The 21,800-nt window shown below is 39.1% G+C and overlaps 3 protein-coding genes across 4 annotated transcripts; 1 reads left to right on the plus strand and 2 right to left on the minus strand.

Annotated features, from left to right (window-relative positions):
- Positions 1–208: 208 nt before the first annotated feature.
- LOC137957502 (respiratory burst oxidase homolog protein C-like) lies at positions 209–4,671 on the plus strand. Its single transcript, XM_068805150.1, has 12 exons — positions 209–965; positions 1,106–1,265; positions 1,364–1,412; positions 1,502–1,615; positions 1,710–2,141; positions 2,253–2,639; positions 2,751–2,846; positions 2,938–3,053; positions 3,148–3,250; positions 3,396–3,469; positions 3,588–4,111; positions 4,212–4,671. The coding sequence occupies exons 1-12, from the start codon at positions 374–376 to the stop codon at positions 4,319–4,321; spliced, it is 2,757 nt and encodes a 918-aa protein (XP_068661251.1). The 5' UTR covers positions 209–373; the 3' UTR covers positions 4,322–4,671.
- Positions 4,672–7,032: 2,361 nt separating this feature from the next.
- LOC137959841 (uncharacterized) lies at positions 7,033–14,286 on the minus strand. 2 transcript variants are annotated; one of them, XM_068807231.1, is made up of 7 exons: positions 14,221–14,286; positions 14,004–14,142; positions 8,807–8,837; positions 8,461–8,653; positions 8,149–8,247; positions 7,846–7,991; positions 7,033–7,755 (listed from the first exon to the last, which is right to left on the minus strand). In XM_068807231.1, exons 4-7 carry the CDS (start codon positions 8,600–8,602, stop codon positions 7,666–7,668), a joined length of 477 nt encoding a protein of 158 aa, XP_068663332.1. In that variant the 5' UTR covers positions 8,603–8,653; positions 8,807–8,837; positions 14,004–14,142; positions 14,221–14,286; the 3' UTR covers positions 7,033–7,665. The 2 variants fall into 2 exon arrangements, with proteins under 2 accessions (XP_068663332.1, XP_068663342.1); XM_068807241.1 differs by lacking the exon at positions 8,807–8,837.
- A 1,631-nt stretch (positions 14,287–15,917) lies between these two features.
- Positions 15,918–16,761, minus strand: LOC137945264 (germin-like protein 11-1). The gene has a single exon (XM_068791068.1). It carries the CDS (start codon positions 16,759–16,761, stop codon positions 16,099–16,101), a length of 663 nt encoding a protein of 220 aa, XP_068647169.1. The 3' UTR covers positions 15,918–16,098.
- Between the last annotated feature and the right edge of the window lie 5,039 nt (positions 16,762–21,800).

The following is a 21,800-nucleotide window of genomic DNA, read 5'->3' on the forward strand; positions in this document are numbered from 1 at the left end:
TGATGACCATCGCTCATTTTCAGAATCTCTCTTCCTCTTTTCTTCTCCGTTTCATAGCTCTTTGTCTCATGTCTGGAACCTTAGCAGGAGATTGAGGCCTTGAGCGAGTGAAGAATTATAACTTTCTTCTTGGAAATTTTGTTGCTGAATTTCGTTGAAGCCTGTTTATGAGTAGTTTTTCCAACAACAGAGTACCAGCGGCGGGAGATTTAAGTTTTTCGAGTTAATCCTCTGCATTTCGATTCGGAATTCGGATGGTTTTTGAGTTTCAATAAGATCAGGAAGAAACAGATTTATTATTTGCTCTGGAAGTTCGTTTCTTTTCAAGATCACAGAGTGAGCTGTAGGGGAGAAGTATACAGAGATATCCTTGATGCAGAAAATGGGAATAGACGACGGCAGAGGTGGGTATGCTGAGAGCCAATCGGACACAGAGAGTGTGGGGAGCGAGCGTGTGGCCTTCAGCGGTCCGCTGAGCGGGCCTCTCAACAAACGTGGTGGACGGAAAAGCGCACGATTCAACATCCCGGAGACAACGAATGTCATCACCACCGGCGGAAATGGGCCGGGAGCAGACGATGCCTATGTGGAGATCACCCTGGATGTCCGTGACGACTCCGTCGCCGTCCACAGCGTCAAGGCCGCCGGGGGAGGGGAAAAAGAGGACCCGGAGGTGACGCTTCTGGCGAGGACGCTGGAGAAGAGGTCCTCGTTCGGGTCTTCGGTGATCCGGACCGCCTCCTCCAGGATCAGGCAAGTGTCGCAGGAGCTGAAGCGCCTAGCCTCCATCAAGAACCGGACTGGCCGGATCGACCGGTCAAAGTCAGCTGCGGCGCACGCGTTGAAGGGCTTGAAGTTTATCAGCAAGACTGACGGCGGGGCAGGGTGGACGGCGGTCGAGAAGCGGTTCAACGAGCTTGCAGTCGACGGGCAACTCCCACGTGCCTTGTTCGGGCAATGCATAGGTAAAGGCCAAATAACACCATCTCCGAGTCGACTAGGGAGCGGCAGGCTCAAGTCACTCAAACATTTCCTTCGGATTTTTTTGTCAGAAATATTTTCATCTCCTTTCATCTGAAAATTATCTGATGTGGTTTGTTTGCAGGAATGAAGGAATCCAAGGAGTTCGCCGGAGAACTTTTCGATGCACTTGCTCGCAGGAGGAATCTTATGGGGAATTCCATCACCATATCCGAATTGAAGGAGTTCTGGGAACAGATTGCCGACCAGAGTTTTGACTCCAGATTACAGACATTTTTTGACATGTAAAGCTCTAATTCCAACGTTTCCCTGCTCTCATTGCTATCAGTTTTATCTTAAACAACACATTAGAGGGTCAACTCACTGGTAGCGCATCATGCAGGGTGGACAAAAACGCCGATGGAAGAATCACTGAAGAAGAGGTCAAAGAGGTATGCGACAGAAAAACTCGGTTTAGCTTACCAACTCGGACGATTTTGAACTCGGAGGAAAAAACCGTTAACAAAATTTTCTCTTGTAGATTATCACTCTAAGTGCTTCTGCAAACAAGCTGTCGAAGATCCAAGAACAGGCCGAAGAATATGCGGCACTGATCATGGAGGAGCTCGACCCAGATAATATTGGCTACATTCAGGTAAAAATGAATAAACCTGTTTAGAAAGAAGCCCAGCCAATTCAATCTTTTCCTATGCTTCATCTTACGGAATATCATTGCACTGCGAGAACAGGTTGAAAACCTGGAGACCTTGCTGCTGCAAGCCCCCAACCAGTCGATAAGAGGAGGAACGACCAACAGCCGAAACCTTAGCCAGATGCTGAGCCAGAAGCTGAAGCCTACAAAAGAGAGCAATCCGATTAAACGATGGTACCAGAAGACCAAGTACTTTGTAGAAGATAACTGGCAAAGAATTTGGGTTTTGGCGCTGTGGTTAGGAGTCTGTTCTGGCTTGTTCGCCTATAAGTTTGTCCAGTACAAAAACAAGGCTGCGTTTGACGTTATGGGCTATTGCGTCTGCACTGCCAAAGGAGCGGCCGAGACCCTTAAGTTCAACATGGCCTTGATTCTGTTACCAGTCTGCCGGAATACCATCACCTGGCTCAGGAACAAAACCAAGCTCGGTGTTGTAGTTCCATTTGATGATAACCTCAACTTCCACAAGGTAATATATTCGGACAAACCAGATTAAACATTGATACCCGAAGAGAGCAAGAAAAGAAAAAAACCTGCATCTGGGTTCTAACATTTTTGGATGTAAAATATCTGACGTCAGGTAATTGCAACTGGAATCGCAATTGGAGTTGGATTACATGCGATTGCACATTTGACATGCGATTTTCCTCGTCTTCTCCACGCAACTGAGGAAGAATATGAGCCAATGGAGCCTTTCTTCGGCGAAGAGCAGCCTTCTAACTACTGGCATTTTGTTAAGGGCATCGAAGGCTGGACGGGGATAGTAATGGTGGTCCTTATGGCCATTGCTTTCACACTGGCAACGCCATGGTTCCGTCGTAACAAGCTCAAGCTCCCCAGGCCACTCCAGAAGCTCACCGGTTTTAACGCCTTCTGGTACTCTCACCATCTCTTCGTCGTCGTTTACACCCTCCTCATTGTCCATGGAATCAAACTCTACCTCACACGTGACTGGTACAAGAAAACGGTAAGGTTCATTGCCTCCTCCACCACCGTTGCTACATTCACCTATGCCGTCTTTTATTGGATTGTTCTGGAAACAGTAAGAATCACACTGATAAGCATTCTGATGTTACAGACATGGATGTATTTAGCAGTTCCGATTCTTCTTTATGCTTGTGAAAGGCTAATCAGAGCGTTCAGATCTAGCATTAAACCAGTCAAGATCCTAAAAGTAAGCTGATAAACTTTGCCAAACAAGATTATTTTGTTATTAAACTATTAGTTATTCTGTCTAACTTCTTTCACTTGCTTCTGTATTCAAGGTTGCTGTTTATCCCGGTAATGTCTTGGCACTTCACATGTCTAAACCTCAAGGCTTCAAATACAAGAGTGGCCAGTACATGTTTGTTAACTGTGCAGCAGTCTCGCCTTTCGAATGGTAAACACATGTTAATCTTTATTAATTACATTAGACCTCTGTATTCAATTTGGATTTGCTGCTCACATTACAATGATTGACATAAAATAAACAGGCATCCTTTTTCAATCACATCGGCTCCCGGAGACGATCATCTAAGTGTCCACATTCGAACCGCCGGTGACTGGACTCTTCAACTGAAAACCGTCTTCTCCGAGGTACGCCCCCAATCCTTTAGAACACGGTAAATGAAAAAGTAAACAAAACTTTTGTAGTCAATTTGAATTTCAAACAGGAACGTGATAAAAAAGATATAATTTCCACATTCTTGAATCTTAACCTTGATCGACGTGATAAAACCAGGTCTGTCAACCCCCGCCGGCCGGGAAGAGCGGCTTACTCCGAGCGGATTACACGCATGGAGGAGACAGCCCAACGTAAGAAATCCAAGCGTATAATGAAATCAATTACAGTACTCTTTTGCACTTGTTATTTGCGGCAATAAATGTTGCGATTGTTAGACTGAAGCAATGCTGGTTTTGTGGATGATGTCAGATTCCCGAGGGTGCTGATAGACGGACCATACGGAGCACCGGCTCAGGACTACAAGAAGTACGACGTGGTGCTTCTGGTGGGTTTGGGAATCGGGGCGACCCCATTCATCAGCATCGTGAAGGACATCGTGAACAACATGAAAGCCATGGAAGAAGACGAGGCGGAGCTGGAGAGAGGCAGTAGCCACGGAACTAACAGCGCCAAGAAGAAGGAGTTCAAGACGCAGCGAGCTTATTTCTATTGGGTAACCCGGGAGCAGGGTTCGTTCGATTGGTTCAAGGGTGTGATGAACGAAGTAGCTTCAGCAGACCAGAAAGGCGTGATTGAGCTCCACAACTACTGTACGAGCGTGTACGAGGAAGGCGACGCCAGGTCCGCCCTCATCGCCATGCTCCAATCCCTCAACCACGCCAAGAACGGAGTCGACGTCGTCTCCGGCACCTCCGTCAAGTCTCATTTCGCCAAGCCCAACTGGAGAAACGTCTACAAGCGAATCGCGCTCAACCACAAAGACTCGCGAATCGGTGAGTCATCTTCTCAATCCCGTCTTCTCCCTTCATTAATTCATCATACTTTTTTCTCGTTTCATTGAACTCGATAAATTACTGGGAAATGTGAATGCAGGCGTTTTCTACTGCGGGCCGCCGGGACCGACGAAGGAGCTGCGGCAACTTGCACTGGATTTCTCTCGAAAGACTCCCACCAAATTCGATTTCCACAAGGAAAATTTCTAAACAAAAGATCAGCTCTCTTGAACATGTACAGGGTGTACTCCTTATTCTAGGCACTAGCCGCTGCCTTCTATTTGTCCTTCCATCTCCTTGGTGCGCTGATGATGAGAGCAACAAATAAACGGACCCACAAAGAAAGGAAGGGATAGTGGAGGGATGGCCCACCAAATTCCTGTGTGGGTTAGGTGAAGCGCGTGAGTGGCCTACTAGTACACGCGATCAAACGTGGTTACGCCTGGAGAAGAAAAAACCAACAGCTGGCTAACATAGAAGTCAAAAGTAGACGTATTTTTAGAAGTATACGGGAACCATATGTATTCGCATGAACATAAGAGCAATAAACTCAAGCAAAAAGGGGCTAAAATCTCACCCTTTTGGATTATTGTGAAGCAGTTTTCTCTTTCCTCTCCACGACGTCTTGGGATTTCAGTGGGGCGACTTCTCGACTTGCCTTCGTTTTCCTCTTGAATTCCAATTCCTAGGCATGAGTAAATTCACTTTCCACTTGTATGTTTTCTAGCCATTGGACTCTATTGGCAACTCATTCAAACTCAGCTTGGTAGTCCTTAACTGAGCTGGTCTACCGAAGTTTGGCTAAGAGAGAGAGTCAAAGTCTTGATACAGAGTTAACCCAAAGCTAACACATAAGACTTGGACAAACTCGGGATGGTCTTGTTGTACCACTAGAACCATCTTTTGGCATCCCCTTCCAAGTGAAAAGATGCTAACAGTACCTTCTGGTCAACCTTAGTGGCATGAAAAGCAAAGAACTGTTTAGCCATAAAAGTCCAATCAACTGGGTCATCTTCTACTTTGTATTCATTGGCATCCCCTTCCACGTGAAAAGATGCTAACAGTACCTTCTCATCCTTGGTGGCATGAAAAGCAAAGAACTGTTTAGCCATAAAAGTCCAATCAACTGGGTCATCTTCTACTTTGTATTCATTGAATCATGCAATGACATATCAGTTAAGATGGATGATGAATTTCAACATGGTTTAAAAATAAGGTCACTAAGTTCAACCACATTGAACTGGAATGATACGTGGGACTGTTGGGATCGAATGGGACCTTGAATGAGATGTCACAAAAAAAAAAGATGTCTTTCAATGGTCTTCACATTCTGATTCAATTTGATCGAACAAGCTGATTCGATCTCATTCTGAATTGCACTAAATAATTTCACTATAAAAATTCAAAACATTTAAAAAAAAAAAAGATACATGTAATTAATGAACACGAGTAACTTTATTTGATCTAGGTCGGAATAATATCCAGACCAAGTTGGGCCAGGTTAAATAATGACACTATTTTTTGTCCCTCAAACTAACCCCAAGGTCCTAGGCTCTTTTTAAACAAATCAGTCAACCTCTTGGTTTCTTTTTAATATACAAACTAAAGTCACCTTGAGAAGGTAACATGGCCATCACGTAATGGATGTTCATATCAAGATAAAATTTACTAGTATACAAGTACTCAGCATTTAGTTGGTTCACTAGAATCACATGAAAAAAATTAATGAGATTCATCTCCATTTTAGTAACTCTAATCGTTCTCTCTATGCCATTGGAGATAACTTGGCGTTCACATCGAGGCCAAAATTCAAAACAAAAATATATGTTTTGCAGACTATATTCAAATGTGAAACTATCAGAGTTTATACATTATGTCGTACTGAAGCACCCACCATGACCACATCCGTGGAAACTGAAATAATACCTGAAGTTTATTCAGATGAATAAAAATGGTGGTTTCATTATCGTTCACTAGTGAGTATTAAGACCTAAACCACCATTAGTTGCTGGATAATTCATATTCTCTTTCTTTTTGCATAAATGTTTTAAAATCTCATATTTCTTATTCATAATCCAACTCAGATTCCCAATGTTTTGCCAATTTCAGAGCCATTCTTATAGAGTTTAATCTGGGATCGGATCAAGTAGTCGATCTGGCTTCACTATCTGGTTCCCTATTTAGCTTGGGAATTAGAAAACCCTCGGCTGGGAAACCCGCCTGGTTCCCATGGTTCAAAAATGTAAAACAACTTCTCAGAGAGGATTTAGAGGAGCAGTGCAGATGATTCTGAGGACAGAGACTGAACCCACTAAACTTGGACTTGCCCGGGCACATAGGAGCCTGACAGGGTCTATTCACTTCTCGCTAGTGCAATTAGACACGGAAATCATCACATTTGAGTGGCACGCCCCTTCCTATAGACAAACAGAAAAAAATTATCCGTCTACATTGTTTACAAGCTTCCATCATGAACAGAGAAATAAGAAATCACCTCCATCTCACGCACTCAATCCGGGAAGGCAACGTCGATTCATTTTCAGCTTCCATTTCAGGTTTTGAAATGTTGGTTTCGTTGGCTGGGTCTGGCTCATTCCCTGGTCCGTCGCGCAGTTTAGTTCAAAAGGCAGTACAGGCTTCTTAATTGGACCGCATACCTCAGTATTTGCATCGGTTAAAATTGAAGGAGACTGTCATCTCGGTTTATGCTTCTTTGGTGCCTCCAGTCTCTTCAAAATTCTCGAAGTTTTCTCATCCAAAGGTTTATCATCTGATGTTAAAACAGAATGCATAAAGCTAGGAGTGGAAAGGGTAGTAGGAAAAGTCCCTCTAACTTCATGCACGATCAACTGACCCCATTCTTTGGCAACTTTGGCACTTGTGTTGTCTTCTTCTGCAGACAATTCTGAATTCTCCTTTGAACTTGTTGGAAGACTCTGTATGGATGGTCTGCGACTTTGTGCCTTAGGTGAGCGAAAAGTAAGATTTCAGGTGTTTCAATAGAAAATTCGGGGAGGACATCATGGGTAGTTGACATAGGGAGACCAATATCACAGAGTGGCTGGTGCATGTTCTGGCAGACCATATCTCATCCACTGAAGTAACATTGTTGAACATCCTACCAGGATAGCAGTTCTATTAAACATGTAATCAAGAAATAAGGATTACCCGAAGTGCAGGCTCTCTTTTACTAGGCAGTTTAGTTTTGTGTGGAACCCCCTCTCATGAAGAAGTGGGTTGTATTCTCTTAATTCCATCTCAGGAAAGAAAAAAAACAGAAGTTATTCGGTCAGTGATCATAGGCGTATGACAAAAAAAAAAATGGAAATTTAGGGCTAAAGAAGCCAAAGAGATTATTTGTTGGTTATAATCACACAGCTTCCTGAAGCACGGTTTATAACCAAGTCAAACATAAGGATTTGTTCAATAAGTGGCCAATAAATGGAATTTACGATCGTGCACTGCTTGCAGTGTCTGCATTTATTGCACTACTATTTCTTTGTACAAGTAAAAACAGACTAAAAAAACTAAGCTAATATTTTTTTTTAAAGAGGCTAGAACGGAGTCCTGTATCTCCTTCGGCAAGAAACAATCAAATCCAGTGCTACCAGGAAATAACAAAATTTCCTCTGATCCTGCCACCTCTAAAAACATCAAAAAGAGTTATCGATTAAACAAACACTGCAACATGAAGCCGTGTGTAAGTTACTAGAAGGCAAAACATTTACACTTACTCTTAAGAGCATTGATCCTTTCTCAGAAGGCAGAAGAATATAAAAGCACTGGAAAGTTGTTTCTTTCATCGTTTCAGTGTTACAGTTTGAAGAGCACAATAAACCTTCATCCAAGGAATGAAGAGCCCTTGAAAGCCCATGAAAAACTGCATTCATAATGAAATAAGTCATGAAGCATTTTTACCACGAGCAAGTATTCACGTCTGAGAGGTCACCATACAAATAAAGCTTCAAAAAGCATGAATAAACCATAGAAACTGTTGAAGGAATGCAGAATGCACAAAATATCAAAGGTCTACTCACGTTGGACATTTAACTCTGGATCATAGCTTTCATCTGAAGCAGCTTCCATCTCATGACATTGCATCGGAGTCATAATGTATGAATTTCCAATCATAACAGCTGCATAACAACCCAAGCACGTTCCGTGTTTTTCATCATAAAATGAAGTGTGATTTGAGGCACATAACAGAAAAGTATCGATGACAAACACTCCATTTGAAGGCATAGACTATTTTCAGAACATTGAAGTTGCTTAACAGTCATAATCTACGACTGCATTTTGGAACTGTAGAAATGTGGTATCCAGAACGACAATGGTGTAAAGTTAGTTACCTTCACTAAGAGAAGCCAAACTGGTACGCTCCAAGATATTAAAAGTAATTGGAGAAGCAACTAAAAGAAGCTTCAGGTAGCTCTGGAATGAGGGTAGAAACAACAATGTATGTTCACTAACCATCATTGCATTGTCCGACATGACATGTCACATGTTGGCCTTTTACTTCCCTCGGTAGGCAAGCCATGGCACCTGCATGATGGACACAAGTTAAAATTGTTAGTCATCTTGGTGAAAGAAAATAAACTGCAGCAGAGCTGGTTTGTGCAGCCAATAAGTTTATTCTTGAAGACGAAGATAGCTTGTCGTGAATCTTCCCCTTCATCCTTGACCTCCTGAACCCACCTCTTTACAAGCCCGGCCAAAACCCATGTATCTACAGCATTTAAGACAGGTATTAATCTTCTTACAAGCAGAATGTATTTCAGAATTGTATGAGAACTAAAGCAGCTTCTGAGAAGCTCTAGGACGGTCTGTTGGATATTAAACTTGACTGGAATCAAAGAAATATTTGAAGGGTCTATTCTCATTTAAATGGTGCAAATAATATGTCATTGGAAAGCTATACCTGTCTAGGTTCCAATGAATCAGACCATTCATGAATGGATGTTTTCTAGAAGAAGCTATTATCAATTTACTACAGATTGTTCAATAAAACTGAAAATAAGATGCATTCATTGACTAATATTTTTTTATGTGATAAGATACATCTATTGATTAGTGACTTTTGGAGTGATAAGATGTATCTATTGATTAGTATCTTTTGAGTAGTATAAATACCTATGTACTCAAGCTTTGTAAATAGAACAAGCAATTGTATTAAAGAAATACTTTTACTTTTATCTCTCCTTTGTTTTTTCTTTTTCCTTTATCTTTCTTTGAGTTGTTTGCCCACTATTGCTTCCAACAAAGTGGTATCAGAGCGAGGTTAAGAGAATGAGTTCAAAGGGAGCATATCTTTCTTTCCAATATCTATAATTATCCAAAACCAACTATAAGAGTTGGTCAATTCGGATGAAGGTTATCCTTGGCTCTCAAGGATTATGGGAGATAGTTGAGAAAGGTTTTGAAAAACAAGAAAATGAAGTGGCTTTGCCAACAAATGAAAAGGGAGCTTTGGAGAAAAAAACAAGATGGATCAATGTGCACTTACTGTCATTCATCAAGGTTTGGATGATGACATGTTCGTGAAGGTTGCCAACGACACCAAATCCAAACAAACATGGGATACTCTTCAAAAATCTGTCATTGGAGTTGACAGAGTTAAGAAGGTACGTCTTCAAACTCTAAGGGCTGAGTTTGAATCACTTTTGATGAAGGAGAGCAAGTTTATCTCAAATTTCTTCACAAGAGTTTTAGCAGTAGTGAATCAAATGAAAAGGCTTGGAAAAAAGATTGAAGATGTTCGGGTTGTTGAGAAGATTCTACGCTCTCTCAACACAAAATTCAATCATGTGGTGGTAGCCATTGAAGAGCCTAAAGACATGGAGATCATGTCTATTGATGAATTAAATGGGTCACTACGAGCCCATGAGGAGAGAATGAATCGAAGTAAACAAGAACAAGTTGAGCAAGCCTTGCAAGCAAAATTATCTCTCAAATCTAAAAGTGAAAACACTTTGATAGGTGGAAGAGGTCAAGGACGTGGTAGAGGTCGTGGGCGTGGACGTAGTTAAGGAAGAGGTAATGATGAGCAAAATTCTATTTTTGAGAATAGAAACCAGACTTCTCAAAGAAGTCGTGGAAGAGGAAGAGAAAGAGGTAACAATGGAGGCAACTATTGGAAAAATAAGGAGGTAAGAATTGACAAATCCAAAATTGAATGTTATTCTTGTGGGAAATACGGACATTACTCATGGGAGTATCAATTCAAGAAAGTAGATGAAGAGTCAAAATTAATTGAGCACAAGGAAGAAGTTGAGGAGCCTACATTATTCCTTTCACTAAAGGATGAGCCCACGGGAGAAAATAGTACATGGTACTTTGATAATGGTGCTAGCAACCACATGACAGGTGATAGAAGCAAATTTGTGGAACTTGACAATAACTTAATGGACCATGTACGTTTTGGTGACGATACAAAGGTGGAAATTAAAGGCAAAGGTACAGTCTTATTTCAAATGAAAAATGGTGGCCAGAAAATTCTTCATAATGTTTATTATATTCCCAAGATAAAAAGTAATATTTTGAGTATTGGGCAATTTTTGGAGAGTGGCTACAAAAACACCATGGAAGATCGCTTTTTTGGCTTAGAGATCGAGAAGCCAATCTTATTGCTAAGGTCACAATGACAAAGAATCGAATGTTTATGCTTGATATGAAGAACATTGGAGCAATGTATTTAAAAGCTTGTGTGAAAGATCCATCATGGATTTGGCACATGAGATTTGGTCATCAAAACTTTGGAGGTCTTACAGACTGGGAAGAAAAGAATATGGTGAAGGGCATTCCAAAAGTTTCCCAATCAAGTATGTGAAGCGTGCTTACTTGGCGAGCATTCAAGAAAGAGTTTTCCGAAACAATCCACTAGAAGAGCCACGAGTCCACTTGAACTAATCCATGCTGATGTATGCGGTCCTATCAAGCCTCAATCTCTTGGTAAAAACTCTTAATTTATCCTTTTTATTAATGACTTTTCTAGAAAAACATGGATATATTTTTTGAAGTACAAGAGTGAGACTTTTGAGGCATTCAAAAAGTTTAAAGTTCGAGTTGAGAAAGAAAATTGTTATGAGAATAAAGCACTACAAACCGATAGAGGAGAAGAATTCACTTCCAATGAATCCAAGAGTTTTTGTGAAAGACATGGAATTCGTTGCCCTTTAACAGTTCCTAGATCGCCACAACAAAATGGAGTTGCAGAGAGGAAGAATAGAACAATCCTCAACATGGATAGAACAATGTTAAAGAGCAAGATGATGCCAAAAGAATTTTGGGCAAGAGTTGTTGCCTGTGCTGTCTATCTATCAAATCGATCACCAACAAAAAGTTTAAAGAATGTAACGCCGCAAGAAGCATGGAGTGGACGGAAGCCAAATGTATCACACTCGCGAGGTTTCGGATCAGTAGCCTTTGTTCATGTTCCAGAACAAAAGAGATCTAAGATCGATAATAGAAGCAAGAAGTTTGTGTTCATTGGCTATGACGAAAATTCAAAAGGCTACAAGGTCTTCAATCCTAGCAATAATAAAATTCTAGTAAGTAGAGATGTTGAGTTTGAAGAAGATACTTCTTGGGATTGGATTGATAATGAGGAAGGAGTCTATGATTTTCTTCCATACTTTGAAGAAGAAGAGTCTGCAGTGCAACAAACTCAAGGTGAAATTACTCCTCCAACCTCACCAAATACATTATCTCAAGCATCATCGTCATTTTTTTCACCTTCATCTTGCTCAAGTGAAGGATGCTCGAGTGAAGAACCTCAAAGATATCAGAACCTTGAAGACATCTACAATGAAACTAAAGGTTAGAAGATGAAAACTTATTTTGTTTTTTTCTCTAATGATGAACCTTTGAGTTTTGAAGAAGCTGTAAAAGAGAAAAGGTAGACACAAGCCATTGAAAAAAATGACACTTGTTTCTCTTCGAAGTGGTCATCGGGCTATTGGAGTTAAATGGGTATTCAAAGCTAAGAAGAATTCCAAGGGGAAGGTAGAGAGATACAAAGCGAGTTTAGTTACTAAGGGGTACAAGCAAAAACAAGGCATTGACTATGAAGAAGTATTTGCTCCTGTTGCTTGCCTAGAGACGATCCGATTGCTAATTTCTCATGCAGCTCAAAATCATTGGAAGATTCATCAAATGGATGTAAAGTCCGCTTTTCTAAATAGTTATCTAAAAGAGGAGGTCTACATTGAACAACCATTAGGATATGTTGTTAAAGGCTATCAAGACAAAGTGCTAAAATTGAAGAAGGCTTTGTATGGACTCAAGCAAGCGCCAAGAGCTTGGTACAGCCATCTTGATAAGTATTTCAAAGAGAATGGTTTTACTAGGTGAATGCATGAATATGCACTTTATGGAAAACAAGAAAATGGAGGATTATTTTTTGTTTGTGTCGATGTGAATGATCTTATTTTCACAAGAAGTAATCCAAGAATGTTTGAAGACTTCAAGAAGACTATGACTCAAGAATTTGAAATGAGTGACATGAACCTCATGTCTTACTACTTGGGAATTGAAATAAAGCAAATGGAGGGTGGAATTTTCATCTCTCAAGAGGTTTATGCAAAAGAAGTGATCAAGAAATACAACATGGTGAACTATAACCCCACCAATACCCCCATGAAATGTGGCATGAAACTTTCTAAAATGGATGATGGAGCAAGAATAGATCCAACTTTATTCAAAAGCCTTGTGGGAAGTTTGAGGTACTTGACTTGTACCAAGCTTGATATTTTGTTTTCAATTGGAATTGTGAGTCAATTCATGGAAAATCCCTCTGAAACGCACATGAAAGCAGCTACAAGGATTCTTCGTTATCTCAAAGGTACCTTTGACTATGGAATTTTCTATTCATCTTCAAATGAATTCAAGTTGAGAGGGTATTGTGATAGTGACTATGCTAGAGATATTGATGATAGAAAAAACACTACTGGGTTTATCTTATTTTTGGAAAATAGTGCAATTTCTTGGTGTTCCAAGAAGCAACCCATAGTCACTCTCTCAACATGTGAATCTGAGTATATTGTTGCAACTTCTTCTACCTATCATGCAATTTGGTTAAGAAGATTATTATAGGAGCTCCATTTAGAACAAAATGAAACAACCAAGATTATGATAGACAACAAATCGACACTTGCTCTAGCTAAGAATCCAATGTTTCATGATCAATCCAAGAATATTGATACAAGATATCATTACATCCGATTGTGTTGAAAAAATGGAAGTTGAGATGGAATATGTGAAGTCACTTGATCAAGTTGCTGACATTTTCACAAAGTCTCTCAAATAGGAAAGTTTTCAAAAGCTAAGAATGTTGATCGGTGTTGCAAAGATATCATGTTTAAGAGGGGTGTTGGATATTAAACTTGACTGGAATCAAAGAAACATTTGAAGTGTCTATCCTCATTTAAATAGTGCAAATAATATGTCATTGGAAAGTTATACCTGTCTAGGTTCCAGTGAATCAGACCATTCATGAATTGATGTTTTCTAGAAGAAGTTATTGTCAATTTACTACAAGTTGTTCAACAAAACCGAAAATAAGATGTATCCATTGAGTAATGTCTTTTGATGTGATAAGATACATCTATTGATTAGTGACTTTTGGAGTGATAAGATGTATCTATTGATTAGTATCTTTTAAGTAGTATAAATACCCATGTACTTAAGTTTTTTAAATAGAGCACGCAATTGTATTAAATAAATTCCTTTTCTTTTGTCTCTGCTTTGTTTTTTCTTCTTCCTTTTTCTTTGAGTTGCTCGCCCACTATTGCTTCCAACACGGTCCAATACTAATATGCTATATGAGGCTTCTCTATCTCACAAATTAATAGCAACACAAAGAGAATTTCTATTCGGTTGATCAGATTAATCTTACCAAGAAAGAACCTTCTGAGCCAGCAGTTGTCAATTTCAGAAATACTGTTTGAAAATTCCTTGACATTGTCAGGCTTGTCCTCATGAACTTCTTGCTCCAGTAGCAGAAACTCTAGTGAAACACATTTCTCTGCTGCTTCCTGTGATATAATTTTCACCAGGTCACAATACCTTCGATTTGTTAGTCAAGCTATCGAGAAGAGTATCGTTTGCCGTACCATTAGAATCTTCTGGATGGGATCAACAATTTTTGGTAGACACAAGCTGATAAAAATTACTTTTCTTAGGATGTCTTTGCAGCCCCGAGAATACAACATTTCCTTACTGAGAAGCCTGGAAAAAGTTGCCTCTGCAAGCAGTTGAGCAGCACCGCAACATAATTCATCTGTTAAAGCTTTCATCCGGAACCCGAACTTAATGTTGCAGAGCAAATAGTTGAAAAAACCATCATTCGGATGAGCCACCTAGTTACTTGTAGACTCAAGCTTTATAGCAATCAGAGAATTTTGCTAGATTTAATTTTCAAACAAAACAAAAACATTCACCTTTTTGCTAACTTTGGTTGATCAAACTCAACTGACTTCGATGACGTTTAGTGATGAAAGAAGACCAATAAAAGGAGGAAGAACATACACGGTGATTACCGAATGTATACACCATAAAATTTCGCTCTTAGAAAGTCGGTTACCTAGATCTTGCTTTAAGTTCAATCGAGTCGACTGAAAAGCCGTCAGTTGGCAAGTTACTAACAGCATGATGAAAATCACGCAGATTGAAATTTCCTCTTGGAATATAATCGAACTTCAGCTGATAAAATCAATATTCTGATCAGTAATATATGAAATTTAAAATAACAAGAAACATCTCACATAGACTTAATCCCTGTTGTAATTGACAGTATTATAATGCAATGAAAAGAAAGAAAAGCAAGCCAGTTTAGCTACTTTTTCCGCCTTCTGTTCTCTTACCATAGAGAAATCTAAAAAAAACAAAAACCGATGTAATTGTTTTTCTAGATAGGTTTACTGACATTCTTATGTGAGCTATAGGGAGAGCTGAACTGTAAAACAGCTCGAAAAGCCACAATCTAGATATTCAGAAGGCAATTAACATCCAATGAACACTCACGATTCTCTCACATACCTCATCAGAGCTAGAATTTCAGCTTTTCTGAAAATAGCACAACCCGACTCGATCTTTGAGAACCGTTGCTTTTCCGTCTGTTCCTCCACACGAGATTGTGTAGAGATTCGCGAGTTGCAGCAGACACTTACCGCAGAAAACAAAGAATAGCTCGGCGTTACCGATAAGCTTCTTCAAAGAAAGAATTTAGGAGACCAAATTGATGAAGGAAAACCTATGCGGCGTAGAGAAAAGAAACTCAGGGAGCAAGAGAAGCATCTTCACCTGTTTTAAATCTCTGAGCAGTGGAAGGAGTAAGCTTCGCATATCGAGAAAGAAACAGAGAAGCATCATTACTGGTGTGCTCTGAGAAAATGGGATTTCTCCTCCTGCCAGAATGCGGCAAGCCGACTAATTTCAGATCTTTAAATTTGATGATAAACGCGGGAAAGAAACCAGCCTGTACACCATGAAAATGTTCTCCCCTCGCGATCACAATTCACAAGGAAAGGACAAGAAAAAGTACAGGAGGGGTAAATCTGTCAGTTCACATGACGAGGCAACTTAGGATAACGTGTTTTTGTCGTCATTAAACACGTATATCTAAAGCTAATAAAAAATTACTGATAGTGACGTACAGTATTTATTTTTGGCAGTATTATCTCACGTATATCCGTGATATTTCAAATCTTAATCATGGCCATGACTTCATACTCAAGCTCATATTTAAAAAAGAAAAAGTGCTCTCAAATAAATGTGAGATAATCCATGTTCTAGAACTCATCCCATCACATTAACTATCAGAAAATATTGCATGAAATACAAGGAAAGTTTTAATCATCTCGGACACGAACTTGAGAAATGTACTTTTATTGGCAACTGAGTCAAATCAGAATAATGTTTGTTTACAAGTCTCAGCTCAAATGCCAGATCCATCGTGCTAAAAATGCGAAACAATGGTGTGAGATTCATCACTAATCAACCTGAGTACCGTTCCTGATCTCAGCAATACCAGACGCCGAAAGACCGACCAATCTCCTCATAACCCTTTCTACCATCTCGGAATCATTGAAGAACAGGGTATCGGCCACCCTCACCGAGCCAGGATTCTGGCTGTTAAGCACAGAGAAGGCAGTCGCAAGCTCAAACCCTCCATTCAAGCTGAAATGGAGTAACCCTCTTGGGAAAATAATTACGTCTCCCGCACGCAGATAGTTATTAAAGACGCGGCCTTTCGAGTCGACAAAGCCGGCAATAACAATTCCTGTGCTCACAAACAACATCTCCGAGGCCCTCGGGTGAGAATGGAGCGGAACCATTCCGCCCACGGCCATGTCTGTTCTTGCAATGGATAGGCCAAGTGTATTGAGTCCGGGGAAGTCTGCCGCAGTAACCAAGTTTACGGATGATTGGAGAAAGTTGTCCGTATTTCCAGCATGGTTTAAGTCCGAGCTCTTGAAATCGACAGAAGAGACGGTGGTTGGGTTTTTGCATAAGAAACCATTGATGAAGATGCTCTTTTCTGCAGGGTTGGCAGCTGGACAGAAATCTTGAATGGCTTCACTGTCGGCTATGCCTGCCCTGGGATAGAAGCAGAGACCAAGGAGGAGGACAATTGACAGAGAGCAGCACTTCATCTTGTGTTACGTGGTTAAACTAGCTAGTGACCAATTTCTATAAATAGGGGGCTTGAGGTTAAACTAGAAGGCAAGCTTGGGACTTGGAGTACACTTATGGATTTGTAGAAAATTATGATTTAAGAAGAGAATTGCTTCAAGGCGCACTTCTCACGTCACCCAGCTCCAAAAGGGTATGTAGCTAACTGTGCATTCTAAAGAGACAAATTCTGTTATTGCCGTAAGTGAAGCAATAGTAAGAACTAACCATAAAATTCCCTTAACCGCTTGATGAATCAAATCGTCACTATCTTGAAATTACCTAAGCATTCGACAATGGTTAATCTCGGGTGACATTCGTTGCCAATAGATTATCTCGGGCACCACTCACTCTGCTCCCTACCTCTAAACTTAGTTTGTTAGGAGCATACAAGTTCTCAAACTGATCCTACAAATTCATTGAAATTGGTTGTTATTCAGAATAATCATCAGGATTTGATTACTTAAAAATCAAACAATATTTGACAAACCATCTCATCACGAGGATAATCCTATAAATCCAGTTACTCAACATTTTCAACCTGAAAATGTTGAAGTACTATTAAGAAGATATTCAAGAGTTAGGAAACCTGTAATCTCTTCAGAATATTAAGTGTATCTGCAAGAGTCTGATATGGACATTGGTACTGAAAATGATCCTATTACGTTTTCACAAGCCATTGATGACATAAATCCACATTATGGAATGATGCCATGAAGGAAGAGTTTGATTCGATGGCTAAAAACCAAGTTTGGGATTTTGTTGAGGAAGACCATTGGCTATAAGTGGGGTTTTAAAACCATAATAAACTCTTTAGGCAATATTGAAATATATAAGGCAATACTTGTAGCCAAAGGATTTACTAAACAAAAAAATTGATTATCACGATACCTTCTCTTATGTTTCAAAGAAGGATTCATTTCAAATAATTATGACATTAGTAGCTAATTATGATATAGAGTTACATCAAGTGGATGTGAAAACAATTTTCCTCAATGAGAACTAGAAAAAAGGTTTACATGAAACAACCTGAAGGTTTCATTTCAAAAGGGAATGATCACTTGGTTTGTAGACTTAAGAATTCTATATACGGACTAAAACAAGCCTCCCGTCAGTGGTATTTAAAATTTCATGATGTTATTTATTCATTTGGTTTTAGAGAGAATATCATGGATTGATGTATATACCATAAAGTCAGTGAGCAAAATAATTTTTTTAGTCCTATATTTAGATGATATTCTACTTGCTTTAAGTGATTTAAGATTACCTCATGAGGTAAAACTATTTATCTCGATGAATTTTGATATGAGAGATATGAGTGAAACTTCTTATGTCATGGCATAAAACTTGATAGAGACATATCCCAAGCGACATTAGGATTGTCTCAAAAAACCTATATAAACAAAATTCTAGAGAGATATCGTATGAATAATTGCTCGTATGGTGTTGCACCTATTGTCAAAGGTGATAAATTAAGTTTAAAACAAGGTCCATAAAATAATTTAGAGAGGGACTAATTGAAAAACATTTCATATGCTTCCACAATTGGGAGTTTAATGTATACTCAGGTTTGCACAAGATTTCACATAGCATATGCAATGAGAATGTTAGGCAGATATCGAAATAATCTGGGTTTGAACCATTGGAAAATTGCAAAGAAAGTCATGCGATACCTTAAAGGGACTAAAGACTACAAGCTTACTTACAGACGATTTGATCATCCAAAAGTGATTGAATATTCAAAGTCGACATCTTATTAGCTGGGGGGTTAACCCATTGTTTTAAAGGAGACAATTGTATTGTAATACGTAGAAGGTAATACTTGCTCTAAAGGACTTACCGCCACGATTCATATAATTTAATCTTTTTTGTTTGAGTATAAGGATATTATATCCATGGGAAACATTATTGAAGATGTATCAATATTCAATAATACATATTAAGTATGTGAATGGATCAAGTGGGAGAATGTAGGTCAATTTTCATAACTGACTAGGCGGTTTCCTAGGTGGATGGTGATCGTCGGTTGTAACAGGTAGCAGTTACAACCTCTCCTCTATTTGATGGAAATGGGGAGTTTAAGCTTGCATCTGGTCTAACAGAGGGATGCTTGGACGTTGCCATGGACAAACCTCTGCAATAGACTAGACATCTACAATCGCCGAAAATTGATGGCCATGACGGGAGGTACATTTCAGTTTCAATTTTTATGAATTTCATTTATGTTTAGAAGATCATGATTTGAAGTATAACACTAAGGACTATCCAAAATGAGAATTTAAAACCAAGAGAAATCAAATACATATTTACGAATATTGAAGGGAGGGGAACCTAATTATACAAATTTTCATGTAGTGTATTAATATTTTTGTCTCTACAAAGAAAGTATAATTTTAGGGATAAATTCATGTATTAGGCTCATTAAGCATTGTCCTTTTTTAAAAGCAATCAACTACTCGCGACATGTTATTAAACTCTAACTCCCAACTTTTGGGATTCAATAATTAGTCAAAAAATGACAAAATATAATAAAATTAATATTAAAAACAGGTTTATTGCCATATCATCGATACCTTTTCCAAAATTGAAAATAACAAATCAATATATTGACCCATATAAGACATGCTATAGGTTCTTGCTATTCTGCTTAAAATTGATTTCAAAACATCATGCAGCCCAATGCTATAGAACATCACCTACCATCGGAACTCAAAAAGGCATCGACCTAGATGGCAGTAATGATTTCGATGGGCCTCTCTTCTTGTTCGGTTTGATTTCTTCGCTTGCACTCAGTCTCTAATCGTTGGGGTGGCTTCGAACCGAGCCGACTTGAGCTTGAGTCGATTATGGCTCAGTTTGATTCGGTATACTCAAATCTCGAGCCAAGTTCGAGATCCGGGATCGTCTCGTTTAAATTAACGAGTCAAGCTCAATCGAATCGAGGTTCGGCTCGAAAGCTTGCGAGTTGGCACGAGATTCGAGGGAGTTGAGACCGGGGAGCGGGATCGGAGCGCCGAGCGGAGGGGAAAAAATCTTCCTCTCCTCGTCACCGCTGAGCCCCTCCGATCGCTGCTGTGGCCACCTCTATAGTCGTCGACCGCCTTCTGCCTTTCTGTCGCAACCAATTCTGTGGCTGTCGATCGATTTCTTCCCCCTCGTTTGTCATCGCTTTTGTTTCCGTCGCCGCCTCCGTCGCAACTGTTATCCCCGACGAAAGTTCCTCGCCGACGTTGCTAGTTCCCTCGGCGTCGTTTGTTTTCTCGGTGGAAAACCAGAACCAGCATAAGAGATACCGGGGAGAAATAATTTCTCCCCATGCGAAGATGATTTCACACGTGTGAGGTCATAAAGTGATTTTTTTAAAGAAATTGAAAATACATTTTAGTAAAAATAAGTTTTTAGGGACTATTAGTGTCTCGTGTTTTTTGTAAATATTTTTCTAATTGAAAATTCTTATTAAAAAATTCATATAATTTTCTAAGTAAGATTTTCCTGCCAAGATGGGCTAGAAAACCATATAGAAAATTTTTGAATAAATATTTGATAGTTGATGCTGTAATACTTTTAGCATGAGGTATTTTTCATAACAATTTTGTGTTTGACATTTTATTTGATTCAAAATTTATCGATAAGTATAGTAATATATTAGATTTATTATTAATTTTTATTTATTTCCCTAGATAAGAAGCCATTTAACTTTCCTAAGAAAATTTAAAAATATTTCTTGTAATTTTCTAATAAGTCACTAATAGTAATAGGATTTTATCTAAAGTTTTTTTTGGAAATATGTATCATAGGAAAAACATTTCTAGTTTTTCCTATAATATAAATTTTCAACTCAGGGCACTAAGGAGGCCATAGTAAATTTATGGCCATATTCAAAAATTACAAAATAAGCTAGACAACATTTGGAGTAAAAAAAATTAATATTGGTGCGTTCTAATCTATTATTGAAATTCAATCATGAGCCTCCCCCATCATTATTATTTTTAAATATATGCATAATTTTATATATAATTTATTTCACATATATTTTATATAGAGTATTAAATGTAGGATAAACTTGAACTCGGCTAGAGCTCGAGCTTGAACTCGGTTAAAATTATTAGGCTCGAGTTCGATTACAATTTTAGGTTCGAGGATAAGGTCGGTCGAGCTCAAATTCAAAATATTTAAATCAAGCTCGACTTGAGCAAGGTTCGAACTCAGCTAGATTCGATGCCACCCTTATGCCCAATTTTAAGTAGAGGTCATTCCCAATTTTATGTAAGATATATGTATAATTTTATATATAATTTATTTGATATATATTTTTTAAAAAAATTTAAATGTATATTGGAGCCCGAGACTTGCTTTTTGAAAAAATATAAATAAATGTCCCTATCTAATCGTACTTGTTGTTGGAAGTGATTGCTGGTGCTAATCGTCTCCGTTTCTCTTTCATCGTGAAAGAAATGGAGTTTAGTGATATTGCTTGCCATTACTTGAGTAAAGCTGGCATGAGTGAAATTTATTCCCTCAATGGTTTAAAATAGAACTATTGACAAGAGTTAATTGTGTTTGCTTTGTAGACAAACATCATGGTGAATAATTCCCTAGCCGTTTCATGTTATAAAGGAGATGGACTGAATTTATTTCTTGATATTAATTTCCATAGAATGCCCATCCTGAGAACTGGTATAAAATTCTAACTGTTTCTTCTCTTTCTGTTTTGCTGTAGTTGTTAAGGTTGTTGCTACACCAGATCCAGTAGTAGAACTACCAGTTCCTGATGCAGACGTTGATAGTAGCACTGTCATTGCTACCAGAAGCCTCATCTGCTATTAAGATGTTACGAGCTTAGTGCTTCAGCACTTAAAATTTGGAATGTACAGGACACATCTCAAGCGAAGAAACCAGACCGAACAAGAAGAGAGGTAGCAGCCAGAAAGAGAGGCCGCATCGAAATCATCGCTGTCATCCGAGGTGATGCCTTTCTGAGTTCCGACGGTAGGCGATGCGATGATCATTGAACAGCTCT

This window comes from Aristolochia californica, unplaced genomic scaffold (assembly GCF_029961685.1).
Source record: "Aristolochia californica isolate CCGP_79_NKW_82.1479 unplaced genomic scaffold, dmAriCali1.0.hap1 SCAF_1, whole genome shotgun sequence".
NCBI lineage: Eukaryota > Viridiplantae > Streptophyta > Magnoliopsida > Piperales > Aristolochiaceae > Aristolochia > Aristolochia californica.

What these genes read in the sequence shown, in the direction of transcription:
- LOC137957502 (XM_068805150.1), top strand. Translation starts at nt 374, where the DNA reads ATGCAGAAAATGGGAATAGACGACGGCAGAGGTGGGTATGCTGAGAGC. An exon ending in GCAGTCTCGCCTTTCGAATG is followed by an intron (nt 3,054 to 3,147) that starts GTAAACACATGT and finishes TAAAATAAACAG; the next exon opens with GCATCCTTTTTCAATCACAT. An exon ending in CCACAAAGACTCGCGAATCG is followed by an intron (nt 4,112 to 4,211) that starts GTGAGTCATCTT and finishes ATGTGAATGCAG; the next exon opens with GCGTTTTCTACTGCGGGCCG.
- LOC137959841 (XM_068807241.1), bottom strand. Translation starts at nt 8,602, where the DNA reads ATGTCGGACAATGCAATGATGGTTAGTGAACATACATTGTTGTTTCTA. An exon ending in TTTGGCTTCTCTTAGTGAAG is followed by an intron (nt 8,248 to 8,460) that starts GTAACTAACTTT and finishes GTTGTTATGCAG; the next exon opens with CTGTTATGATTGGAAATTCA. An exon ending in AAGGATCAATGCTCTTAAGA is followed by an intron (nt 7,756 to 7,845) that starts GTAAGTGTAAAT and finishes TGATGTTTTTAG; the next exon opens with AGGTGGCAGGATCAGAGGAA.
- LOC137945264 (XM_068791068.1), bottom strand. Translation starts at nt 16,761, where the DNA reads ATGAAGTGCTGCTCTCTGTCAATTGTCCTCCTCCTTGGTCTCTGCTTC.